General features: G+C 55.4%; 1 protein-coding gene across 2 annotated transcripts in view; it reads left to right on the forward strand.

Moving 5' to 3' along the window:
- Positions 1-13,244, forward strand: part of MTCL2 (microtubule crosslinking factor 2) — a 68,821-nt gene that overhangs the window by 24,570 nt on the left and 31,007 nt on the right. For both annotated transcript variants that reach the window (XM_089308014.1, XM_051846111.3), the window contains exons 3-4: positions 488-646; positions 12,195-12,257. In XM_089308014.1, coding sequence (XP_089164140.1) covers positions 488-646; positions 12,195-12,257 — 222 coding nt within the window. The remainder of the gene's footprint in view (positions 1-487; positions 647-12,194; positions 12,258-13,244) is intronic.

Consider the following 13,244-nt stretch of genomic DNA (forward strand, 5'->3'; position numbering starts at 1 on the left):
GATCTGAAGCCAGGAGCTTCTTCTGGGTCTCCCATGTGGGATGCACCCAGTTTAAGTTGAAGACTGAGTCACAGAGCTGCTGGCAAGGGACTTCCCAGGGTCGCCTGCTGATCCCTGGCAGAGGGGTGTCATGGCTCCTGGGCCACCCCCTCTGCTCTGGTTTCCACTGCTGTTCAGGCCCCTCCTTGGGGAGGAGCTCCTGGCTCTGGGAAGGGGCTTGGTCAGTGTGGGGCATCCTGGCCACAGACTGGACTCAGAGCTTTCTGGGGGGAACAGATGGGAGCATGGGGTTGCCTGGGTCTGTTGTGTTGGTTCCTGGATACGTGGCTGGCTGTGTGGCCTTGGTGAGCTTCACGACCATTTTGTGCCTCGGTTTCCTTATCTGCTAAGTGGGCGTGAGACAAGAGCCTGCTTCCTGGGCCTTCGGTGGGTGTCCCGGTGCGGGGTCGTCTTCCCGGCTGACCCTGCCCGCTCTGCACTCACCCAGGTCTCCAAGGACATCTCTATGCGGCTGCACAAGGAGCTGGAGGCGGTGGAGAAGAAGCGAGCGCGACTGGAGGAGGAGAACGAGGAGCTCCGGCAGCGACTCATCGAGACTGAGCTGGCCAAACAGGTGCTGCAGACGGAGCTGGAGCGACCCAAAGAGGTGAGGGCCCGACCCACTGTGTGCAGGCGGGAAAGGGGCGTGGCTTGTCGACTTTGCTCACTCCCAGGGACGCCTGTCCTGAGCACCTGCGGTGTACATTGGGTGCTGGACACTAAGGCTGGGTGGCCCACAGCGCAGGGCACATGCCACACGGCACTTTGATGCTGACACCTCTGACACTGGAAAGGCAGGGCCGTGGGGGTGAGCGATTGTACAGGTGAGGAGACCGGGGCCGCTTCCCCGCGTCGGTCTCAGTTTCTCCATCTGTGGCGTCGGCCCCTGTAATAACAAACGTGAGTAAGATGGAGTGGCTGCAGACCACCATGCAGAAGTTAGAGTCAGGTAGCGCCACAGCCCCTCCCCCACGTTCACCGCCGATCCAGCAGCCCCAGTCCGGGCACGTGGCCAAACCGTGGAAAGCAGGGACTCGCAGAGACATTTGCACTTCCAGGGTCACACAACGTTATTTCCTAGAGCAGGGGCGGGGAGCATCCGGCCCCAGGCCACAGAAGGCCTGCAGAATCGTTTGGTCTGGCCCTGCATGGCGACCACAGGGGGGGCTCGAGATTCAGTACATCTACGGCAGGATGGTTTTTTCTTTTTTTTTTTCCAAAGATTAATTTATTTATTTGAAAGGCAGAATTATGGAGAGGCAGAAAGAGGGAGAGGGAGAGGGAGAGGGAGTGGGAGAGGGAGTGGGAGAGGGAGAGGGAGAGGGAGAGGTCTTCCATCCACTGATTCACTCCCCAGATGGCCACAATGCCAGAGCTGCGTTGATCTGAAGCCAGGAGCCAGGAGCTTCTTCCCGGTCTCCCACGTGGGTGCAGGGGCCCAAGGACTTGGACCATCTTCTGCTGCTTTCCCAGGCCATAGCAGAGAGCTGGATTGGAAGTGGAGCAGCTGGGACTTGAACTGGCGCCTGTGTGGGATGCTGGTATCACAGGCAGCAGCTTTACCTGCTATGCCATGATGCTGGCCCCATCGCATAGATTTTTAAGCTGACCATTTGGTATGGCTATAGGTGATGTTATAAATATTCAAACGGCCAGAAGCAAAGTTCCCCACCCTAGATGGATGCAGGGTTTCCACTGAGGAGGGTGAAAGGATTCTGCAGGTGTGTGGTGTGGATGGTTGCCTAACACTGAATATAGCTAATGCCACCCAGTGCCTAAAAATGGCTAAAATGGGGGCCGGCACCGTGGCTCACTTGGTTAATCCTCCACCTGCAGCACCAGCATCCCATATGAGTGCCAGGTTCTAGTCCCGGCTGCTCCTCTTCCAGTCCAGCTCTCTGCTGTGGCCCAGGAGGGCAGTGGAGGATGGCCCAAGTGCTTGGGCCCTGTACCCGCATGGGAGACCAGGAGGAAGCACCTGGCTCCTAGCTTTGGATCGGTGCAGTGCCGGCCGTAGAGGCCATTTGGGGGGTAAACCAATGGAAGGAAGAGCTTTCTCTCTGTCTCTCTCTCTCACTGTCTGTAACTCTGTCAAATAAATTTTAAAAAATGGCTAAAATGTACATTTTGTATTCATATGTTACCTCAAGAAAACATGGTTAACTGGTAAGTTTTATACTAAGTATCCTTTACTACATTCAGATAAAATGGAAGCAGATGTAAGTGCATAGAATGAACTCCAAGATACTTTGTTTCTTTAAAGATTTATTTGTTGATTTGAAAGGCAGAGTTACAGAGAGAGGTAGAGACAGAGAGATCTTCCATCCATTGTTTTACTCCCCAAATGGCTGCAACGGCTGGAGCTGCACCTATCCAAAGCCAGGGGCCAGGAGCTTCTTCCAGGTCTCCCACGTGGGTGCAGAGGCCCAAGGACTTGGGCCATCTTCTGCTTTCCCAGGCCATAGCAGAGAGCTGGATCGGAAGTGGAGCAGCCAGGTCTCGAACTGGCACCCATATGGGATGCCAGCACTGCAGGCAGCAACTTTACCCGCTACGCCACAGCGCCAGCCTCTCCAAGATACATTTTGAAGCAGGAAAGGGAGGTTTTAGAGCAATGCATGCTGCATGCCGCACAGCACAGAGGATTCAGAGCCTGTGTGTGGGTGTCATTGCACAGCCACGGGCTGGAGGAAGCCGTGGCGGCCTGTGGGACAAGGAGTGGCCGCAGCAGGGCAGAGACCGGCTTGCACTTTGTGTCTATTAATGCTGTGTTTAGGGAGTTTCTGAACAATAAGAATGCACTTGGATGTCATTTGTGAGATTTTGGGTTTTAGATGGAGGGGCAGGCGTGGCAGCACAGCGGGCTTGGCAGCCACTTGGGATGCCATTCTCATCAGCCAGTGGGCATTGGGTCGGTCCACTCTGCAGCCGCTGGGAACCGTGCTGCTGTGAGCGTCCGTTCATGTAGGCGTTTCTGTGTCGCTCAGAGTCAAATTGCTGTAGCTAGGTGAGTGCCTGGGCTTGAGGCCCTCCTCTCCTGCTACTGCACACCCTGGGTGGCAGCAGGTGATGGCCCGAGTGGTTGAATCCCTGCCACCCACCTGGGAGACTGAGGTGGGAGTCCAGGCCCTGTCTTTGGGCTGGCCCAACCTCAGCTGTTGCAGGCATTTGGGGAGTGAACCAGCAGATGGGCGGTATCTATGTGTCACTCTGCCCTTCAGATAAATAAAAACAAATGAGCCTTCAAACAGGAGCCCCCGTAGTGCCGGGCACAATCGGCGCTCAGGAGACACCAGGGTCGCACCCTGTGAGGTCAGCGAGGCTACTCTGGCCTTCCTGTGTTGGGGTCATGGGCAGGAGATGGGGGGAGCCTGTGTTTATTTGTGGTTTGTCCTCTCCCTCCTTCCTCTTCTTCCTGACATGGTTTCTATGGAGACGAGGGTCCCTTAGCAGTCCCGTTGCTCTGCCTCTGCCATCCTGACGGGTTGCCAAGGTGATGCTGTCACCCGGCTGGGAACAGGAGCCCCTGGCCGGAGCTGATGCAGTTGCCAGGGAGATGGGTCTAGGCGAGATAGACAAGAGCGGCCAGTCCTAGCCGTCCTCTGTGGTGGCCCAGCTGGGCTTAGCTCAGACGTGGGACACCAGCCTGCCCCTCCGGCATCACTCGCTCTATGCGTTTTAGGCAGAAAGCCAGGGTCAGTGTTGACAGGGCTTCTCACGATCAGGCGCTGTGTCCGAGGCCCCCTCGGCACCAGGCGCGCCCCACGCGTGGCACACGCACCCTCACGCTGTCTAACCTTCCCGGGACACTGTGTCATGCTCTCTGTTTTGTGGGTGCTCTTCTTTTCTCAGCATTTTTTTTCCTCTTTCTATTCCTTTTTTTAATACTGTATTTTTATTTTGCTGTTACTTGACGCATAACAATTGTGCTTATTTATGGTGTACAGCACAATATTTTAATACATGTGGACAGCAAGGCTCACATCAGGGCATATCTGTCACATCGTTCAAAGCCCACTCTCCTCGCCACGTGGAAATACACAGGAAATTATTGTGTGGTGCATCACTCCCTTGCTGTGCAGCAGAACCCTGGCGCATGTTCCTCCTGGGTCAGTTTGAACCCAGTCTTGCGGTTTTTAAATCACAGTTTAATCCGCATGCCATGCATTTTTCCATTTTAAAGTGTGCAATTCAATGACTTTTTAATATATTCTGATGTAGCGCAGCCCTCACCATGATCTAATTCCAGAACATTTCCGTTGCCCCAGAAAGGAACCTCGCCCTGTTAGCGGCCCAGCCCGCCCCCTCTGCCCTCAAGCCCCTGGCTGCCACTAATCCACTTGCTGTCCGTGTGGATTTGCCTGCCCCGGGCATTTCATTCCAGCCCAGTCACCAGTACGTGCTTGTTGGTAACTGGTTCCTTTCACTCAAGGCTCAGCCACCCATGTTGGGGCCATGTCAGGACTTCATTGCTTTTTATGGCTGAATAACGATCCATTGTGTGTATAGACCCTGTTCTGTTTGTTCAGTCGTCAGCCCGCGGGCATGTGGGCCAGTGCACTTTGCAGCTGCGGTGCGTGGTGCTGCTGTGGGTGCGGGTGCGTGCGTGTCTGTGACGATGTGTGTTAAGCTCTCTTGGGGGTAGAGCCCCTAGCCGAGTTGCTGTCGATAGATGGGACTGGGAAAGGACAACAAGGCGACTCTCTTCCAGAGCCACACTGGCCCTCATGGTGGTGCCCCTGCCCTCCTTGCCCTACCCAGGGCTTCCCTAGGACCCTGTTGTGTCCTGGTTCTTTCAGGGGCTGCTCATGCCGATGAGCCCCTCCCTCTTGATAGGCTTCCCCCCTTGTGGGGGAGGAAGGTGCTGACGTTGGCTCAGATCCCAGTTCTGCTGGCATCCCCTGTGGTCTAGCCCTGGTCTGTATGGTGCAGGACGAGCCAATCTTGGAGCTGCAGTAGGCCTCGGTTGACTGGCTGGTTTTGAAAGGCAGACAAGCAAATGCACAGATCTTCCATCTGCTTGTTCACTCCTCAAATACCCACAACAGCTGTGGCTGGGCCGGGGGGAGCCAGGAGCCTAGACCTCAACCCAGGTGTCCCACCCTGGGAAGTGGGGACCCAAGTGCTTGAGACACCACCTCCTGCCTCGCGGGGTGCACATCAGCAGGAAGCTGGATCAGAGCGGGCCTGGACTCACACCCAGACTCTCTGATATGAGATGCGGGCATCCCCCACGTGGTGTCTTGACCAATGCACCAAATGCCCATCCCGGGCCTGGGTCTGAACCCTGCCCCCCCCCCCTTGCAGATGACCCTGGTGCTCAGGTTGGGTATAAGTGGAAATAGTAATGCCACTGAAGGGCTTGGAAAATATTTGCCCTTGTCCCATCACAACCCTGTTCAGCTGCTGGCCTCCAGGAGTGTTGCCATAGTTACTGTGTTCCTGCTGCCCCCTGGAGGAGCTCTCCCTGGAGAGCAGCTCTGGCAAAACCGTCCCTGTGCCACTTGGTTTAGGGCTCGTGTCCAAGCAGCTCTTTATTCCTTACTCACAAAGGGTCTCCCCCAGCCGGCAGCTCCACGGCCCCTCTGTCTGGTTCCAGCCACTCTGCAGGAAGAATCCCCCTGCTGAGTGAATTCTGTACCCACAGTCTGCCTGTGTTTCCAGCTGAGACCTTTCCTAACGTCCCCTCCACATCTGGTGGACCCCTGCCCAGCTCTGAGGCAGGCGGTTGGTTGTGTTCCTTGCAAAGCTGCCCCTCATTTCTTGGCAGCGTGGAACACGGCAGGTGGGCAAGGAGAGGGCCCCCAGCACTGTGCTGTCTGGGCTGGGCTGCCGTGGCTCCTGGGGAACGTGAGCTCAGGCTCCTAGTGGGGGCCCTGAGACCAGGGCTGGCAGGTGGGGAAGGCCGTGCTGCCTGCCAGGCCAGAGAGAGTGCCCCCGGGGCTGGACTCTTCCCTAGGCCTTGCCATCACACTCCTGCTGGTGTCCAGGAGCGACTACCACACCCTGCCCCACCCTCCTGAGGCCCTGGGGCCAGCACTTCTGCCTCTTGGGCCTGGATTGGCTTTAACCAGGGGCTCCACAAAGGGCCTGTGACATCAGTGGGATGAGCTGTCAGCACAGCACAGAGTGATGCTCACCTGGCGCACCTGGGTGAGCCGGCTTGGAGTGCTCCGTGCCTGGGGCACTGCATTCCACTTCATCCTCTGCATTTGAACCCTGTGAGCAGCAGAAACGATACAAGCGATACAAGCCTACAAGCCGTAGGTCCATAGAATAGTAGAATAGGAGGAGCCTTCCCTAGCCCCTCCTGCCGCCGCCTCCTCCTCGTCCTAGCCCAGGAGGAGCCATTCACTTCACATCTTTCCGGGCCTTCTCCATGCTCAGTGTTCTGATTTTTTAAACCCAAGATGCGAGTGTGCTGTGGATTCTGTTTCTGTTGCAGACAGAATAACATAGGCTAGTTTTTTTTTTTTTGAGTGCTAGATATTTTGAGGTTTTCTTCTGACAAAGTGCTTATTATAAAAATCAAAGATTACAGAATAAAGTAAACATGGCAAAGGAAGGGTTCAAAAGCACCGTCTGTTTCCATGCCTTAAACACAGAGCTCCAGCCCTGGGCTCCTGGGGGTGGGCGGGGGCTCACAAAGCTTGGTATGTTTTCTACAGTGACAATGTATTTTTGTGTATTCATTGATTTTTCAAATACATTATATAGTTTTTAAAATGTTTGAGAAGGAACAATCTGGAACACCATGATCCCTGTCCACTGCCCCAAGACAAGGTGGGGGTGAAGGTCCAGGTGTGGGTCTCTCGTTCTCACCCTGGCAGCACGTGCTATACGCTTCAGCTCCACACGCGCACACACGGATGTGCACACGTGGCCACAGCAGGGAGTGTGCTGCAGGCACTTTCAGTCACGCTTTTATTGAGCTGGGATTCACATGGCTTGAAGCTTGCCACTGGGGAGTGCACAGCTCAGTGGTTTACAGGATATCCAGAGCTGTACAGCCGCCGCCACTCCCTAATTCCAGAACATTTCTGTCACCCCCAAAAGAACTCCACTCCCATTAACAGTCACTCCGGGCTGGCGTGGTGCAGTGGGTGGAGCTGCTGCCTGAGGCACCAGCATCCCGGATGGGTGCCGGTTTGAGACCTGGCTGCCCCACTTCTGATCCAGCTCCCTGCTGATGTGTCTGGGAAAGCAGTGGAAGATGGCCCAAGTGCTTGGGCCCCGGCACCCACGTGGGAGACCTGGAGAAGGTTCTGTGTTCCTGGCTTTGGCCTGGCTTAGCCCCGGCTGTTGTGGCCATTTGGGGAGTGAACCAGTATGTAGAAAATCTCTCTCTCGGGCCGGCGCTGCGGCTCACTAGGCTAATCCTCCGCCTAGCGGCGCCGGCACACCAGGTTCTAGTCCCGGTTGGGGCGCCAGATTCTGTCCCGGTTGCCCCTCTTCCAGGCCAGCTCTCTGCTGTGGCCAGGGAGTGCAGTGGAGGATGGCCCAAGTACTTGGGCCCTGCACCCACATAGGAGACCAGGAAAAGCACCTGGCTCCTGGCTCCTGCCATCGGATCAGCGCGGTGCACCGGCCGCAGCGCGCCGGCCACGGCAGCCATTGGAGGGTGAACCAACGGCAAAGGAAGACCTTTCTCTCTGTCTCTCTCACTGTCCACTCTGCCTGTCAAAAAATAAAAATTAAAATTAAAAAAAATCTCTCTCTCAATATGTGTGTGTGTGTATGTATGTATGTATAAAACTCTGCCTTTCAAATAGTAAAAATAAAACCTTAAAAAAAAAGGCAAAACAGTCATTCTCCGTTACTCTCTACTGACCCACACAGCCGGTCACCCATGTTCTGTCTTTGTGGATTTGCTCATTCTAGACATTTCGTGTCACTGGAATCTTACCATACCTGGCCTTTTGTGCCTGGCTTTTTTGACCTCACCTGATGTGCTCCAGGTTGGGCGTGTGCCTGAGTGATAGCCCTTTCCATGGCTGGGTGACAGCCCGTTATGTGGCTGGGTGGTAGCTCTTTTGCATGGCTGGGTGACAGCCTGTCGTGTGGCGGGGTGACAGCCCGTTGTGTGGCTGGGTGACAGCCTGTCACGTGGCTGGGTGGCCATGTTTGCATCTACGCCTTAGTTGGGTTTTGCTCAGCAGGTTGCTTGCCTTTCACAGGGTATGTGAGAGACTACCTCATCAGTGGATCTCATCCCTCGGTCCTTTTTAATCCTCATGACCTCACTCGTCCTCGTGTGATGCCTGGGACCCCTCTGCGCCTTTAGAGACCCCTAGCTGGCCTCTCATGGCTTCGCTTCCTTCTTCCAGGGAGTCTGAGTGCCAGAGGGCGCTCTGGTCCCTCAGCCATGGCCCAATTTTACAGATGAGAAAATGGAGTTTCAGGGAGAAGAAGGGGTTCACCCGGTATCATGGGGTCCCTGAAACAGCTCAGCCTGGGCAGGTTCTCTCCAGTCTGGAAGGCTGCTGCCCACGCCACCAGGTGTCTCCAGGAGCCGCATCCTCAGGCCAGCTCTCCTCCCACCCTGGCCCCAGCGTCTGGAACGTCAGCCTCTGCCCTCCTGCCTCATTGGCGTTTCAGAAGGTCTCTAGGAATTGACTGGGCGTTAAGAGAAACCCAAGAGCCCTTTGGAAGTTCCTCTACCTGTCTCTCCCTGCACTTTAGGATCTCCAGGGAAGTCATTTCAATACTGACACCTGAGACCTGTGTGGTGGTACCTGGGGCCTTGCATCTTTTTTGCGTTTCCCAGGTAATTCCTAATTCTGCTGTGCAGCCCTGAGCTAGTGGAGGTACACTTTGCCCTAAGTCTTTGGACCTCCATGAAGAGCTGTGTCAAAAACTGGTCCTGAGTCAGTCGTGGATTTGCTGCCTGAGACGTCAGGCAAGTCTTTGAGCGTCTCCTTTTTCAGTTAAATGGCGCTTAGATTAGATCTGTGGGTCTCCCCATCAGGGTGAGTGTGGAACGTGTGTCGGGAGAATTTTGAGAAAGGCAGCACCAGCAGCCTGGCTTCTGTGCCAGCGTGAATGGAATGGGATGGGATGGATGGGATGGATGGGATGGATGGGATGGGATGGGATGGGATGGGATGGGATGGGATGGGATGGGATGGATGGGATGGATGGGATGGATGGGATGGGATGGGGTGGATGGGATGGGATGGATGGGATGGATGGGATGGGATGGATGGGATGGATGGGATGGATGGGATGGGATGGGATGGATGGGATGGGGTGGGATGGATGGGATGGATGGGATGGGATGGGGTGGGATGGATGGGATGGATGGGATGGGGTGGATGGGATGGGGTGGATGGGATGGGATGGATGGGATGGATGGGATGGGATGGGATGGATGGGATGGGATGGATGGGATGGGGTGGGATGGGATGGATGGGATGGGGTGGGATGGATGGGATGGATGGGATGGGGTGGGATGGATGGGATGGATGGGATGGGATGGATGCGATGGGGTGGATGGGGTGGATGGGATGGGATGGATGGGATGGATGGGATGGGATGGGATGGATGGGATGGGGTGGGATGGATGGGATGGGATGGATGGGATGGGATGGGGTGGGATGGATGGGATGGATGGGATGGATGGGATGGGATGGATGCGATGGGGTGGATGGGGTGGATGGGATGGGATGGATGGGATGGATGGGATGGAGTTTGGAAACAGCAAGACACTGAAACAGCAAGACTGAATTCTCCTCCGGAGGGTTTGAGCCATTTCGCGTTCTCGCTGGCAGCGTGGGCCTGCTCTTGTTTTTCTTAGCTTCATCCATAAAATCCGCTGTCAGATGTGCCCTTGCCGGTCTGACAGGTGAGAAAGGTGTCTCGGTGCGGTTTTGTTCTGCGCTTCTGCGTCAGGGTGGGCAGAGCACCCTCGTGTGCTTGGGGTCCCTTCACCCTCCTTCCTTCTTCACCGTCTTTCCTGCTCTGGCACAGCCTCCGCTGGGGCCTTGGCCTTTTGATTCTCTGTGAAGCTGTTTATGCACTCAGGGTCTCAACCCTTGTTGGTTCCAAATTGAACTTTTTCTCCTACTTTGTCATTTACTTACACAGTTTTCCTTAGGGTGTTTTTTTCCTTTCCTCTCCTCTCCTCTCCTCTCCTCTCCTCTCCTCTCCTCTCCTCTCCTCTCCTCTCCTCTGCTCTCCCCTCCCCTCCCCTCCCCTCCCCTCCCCTCCCCTCCCCTCTCCTCTCCTCTCCTCTCCTCTCCTCTCCTATTTGACAGATAGAGTTAGACAGTGAGAGAGAGACAGAAAGGTCTTCCTTCCGTTCGTTCACCCCCCAAATGGCAACTATTGCCGGCATTGCGCCAATCCGAAGCCAGGAGCCAGGTGCTTCCTCCTGGTCTCCCATGGGGTGCAGGGCCCAAGCACTTGGGCCATCCTCCACTGCCTTCCTGGGCCACAGCACAGAGCTGGACTGGAAGAGGAGCAGCAGGGACAGAATCCAGTGCCCATATGGATGCCGGCGCCACAGGTGGAGGATTAACCAAGTGAGCCACGGTGCCAGCCCCACTTAGGGTGTTTTTTTCCATGTAGAATTTGTGTAAGCAAATTTTCTTCCCAGTATACTAAGTGAACTTGATTTATTTTTCACTGACATTTAAAATTCTACATATTTATGGGGTCCCTTATGATGTTTTGATACATTTACCCATTGTATAAGATTTAAATCAGGGTAAACCTCTATCTTGGATTTTTTAAACTTTCCCTTTTCTTTAACTTATTTGAGAGGCAGAGAGAGAGAAGAGAGATTGAGTTATCATCTGCTGGTTACTCCCCCAATGCTCACAATGGCTGGGACTGGGCTAAGACCGGAGCCAGGAGCCAGGAAATCAATCCAGGTCTCCCATGCAGGGGGCAGGAACCTCATTCCTTGAGCCATCACCACCCTCCCCCAGGGTCTGCCTTGGCAGGAAACTGGAATCAGGAGGTCGAGGCAGGTGACAAACACTATAGCAATGCCTGCCCTTGCTTCTGGATTTTTTAAATGTTTATTTATTTTCATTTTTCATCTACTTGAAAGTCAGCTAGAGCGAGAGCAAGAGAGAGAAATCTTGCACTCACTTATTTACTCCCCCAAAGCCTGCAACAGCTGGGGCTGGGCCAGGCCGAAGCCACGAGCCAGGCACTCTATCCAGGTCTCCCACGTGAATGGCAGGGACCCACGTACTTGAGCCATCAGCTGCTGTCTCCAGGATGTACATCAGCAGGAAGCTGGATTAGAAGTGGAGGAGCTGGGACAGGCGCTTGGATGTGGGATGCAGGTGTCCCAAACAGTAGCTTCCCCTGCTGCAGCCCCATGCCGCCTGCTTCGGGATTTTTTGAGTCATTTATCATCAGTCTCTCAGGGCTGTTCCTAAACCTCTTGTGTAATTGTTGTTTGTTGTGCCCACATGTGTCTCATTTATTAGTCTTCCTTCTGAATTAAGCTTCCCACCTGCATGTCCAGCCTCTGTGGGCAGGCTTCCCCCTGGGATGGAGAGCGAGTGTAGGGAACAGTGCCTGCAGGAGTGAGGCAGAGGAAGAGGCACTGTGACCGATCCCACTGGGAGCTGTGGAGCCAGGAGGCCTTTTTGGCTTTGAGCACGGGGCATAGACCAGAACTTGGGTGTGGGCTTCATCGAACGAGTGCACGTGACCTTGGACAAGGCGGCTTCCCTCGGCCGCTGGCCACCACTGGGAGGAATGCTCAGCTGAAAGTCTTAGCTGGGGGAACGAGTGCATCATTCCTGCATCCCCCGCCCCCTGGCCCCCAGTCTGTCTCGTTCACTGCTGTGTTCTCTGCACCTCGTTGTGCCTGGCACGGAGTGGGGGCTCAGGAGGCCTCTGATGAGTGAACAGAACATCCCCAGAATTCCAAGTGTTGGCCCAGGGCAAGTGGCTCAGCCTGTGGGGGTGGGAGGGAGGCGGAGCCCGAAGCAGGTGTGTTCAGGGTCATTTCCATGCTCCTGCCTGTGCCCACTGGTGCCTGTGCAGCATCCTGGGTGGTCTCGAGGGCCACTGAGGCTCAGTAGTGGCAGTGGGACCCTCAGGGGGCCCCAGGCATCCAGACTGTTGGAAGTGCATCACTTTGCGAGATTTCAGCTCTGACTCACACTCTCTCTCTCTCTCTCTCTCTCCAGCATTCCTTGAAGAAAAGAGGAACCCGCTCCCTGGGGAAGACGGACAAGAAGCCTTCGGTGCAGGTGTGTCCCGGCAGCCCCCGCAGGCAGGCCGGAGTCTGAAGGCCCAGCCCACTCCACGTGGCCTGGGGATCACCCATCTCTCCCCGTCCCGGTCTCCCCGCTGCCCACTGCAGTTCCTCAAGCCACCCCCCGAGCCCAGGGCTCTCGCATGTTGACTCCCCTGGCAACAGCAGGCTGATGTAGCCGACAGTGTGGGTCTACTCCAGAGGTCCAGAGTCAGAGGTTCGGGCTTGAACCCAGCTCTGCCACTTGCTTGCTGTGTAATTGGAGCAATAACTTAAATTGTTCTGGCCTTGGTTTCCTCACCTGTCTATCTGGTGGCCTTGTTATAAGGAGTCGATCAGGTGCTGTTGTACAGGCCAGGCGCAGGCCACTGTCAACTCCTAGGGGCTGGGCACTTTCCTTTTTATTTATTTGAAAGGCAGAGTTACAAAGAGAGAAAGGGAGAGACAGAGAGGTCTTCCATCTGCTGGTTTACTCCCCCAAATGGCTGCAATGGCCGGGGCTTGGCTAATCAGGAGCCAGGAGCTTCCTCCAGGTCTCCCATGTAGGCCATCCTCTACTGCTTTCCCAGGCTCATTAGCAGAGAGCTGGATCAGAAGTGCAGCAGCCAGGACTTGAACCAGGCGCTGCAGAGGGTGGCTTTACCCACTATCCCAGTGCGCCAGCCCTGGGCACTTTCTATATAATATCTCATTTAATCCTCTCCGTGGCTCTGTGCAGGATGCAGTGTTACAGACGAGGAAGCCACAGTAGCAATGGCTGTGGTATCGGCAGTGGCATTCGTCCTGTTGGAATGTCACCTGCTCTCAGGGGTCTATGGCCGGGCCTTTGGGGGCTATGTGGGGGGGCTCCCTCTTTACTCCTCCAGCTCCCTGGGGGTGTAGGGCTGCATCTGATTCATCCCCCTGTTCCCAGCATGTAGTTAGCACTCCCGGAAATGCTGGGGCTGGCGCTGAGCCCCACCCACTAATTCTCTTGGGTGGT

The sequence above is a fragment of the Oryctolagus cuniculus genome, chromosome 11 (genome assembly GCF_051225735.1).
Source record: "Oryctolagus cuniculus isolate XC-2025 breed Fujian yellow rabbit chromosome 11, ASM5122573v1, whole genome shotgun sequence".
Classification (NCBI taxonomy): domain Eukaryota; kingdom Metazoa; phylum Chordata; class Mammalia; order Lagomorpha; family Leporidae; genus Oryctolagus; species Oryctolagus cuniculus.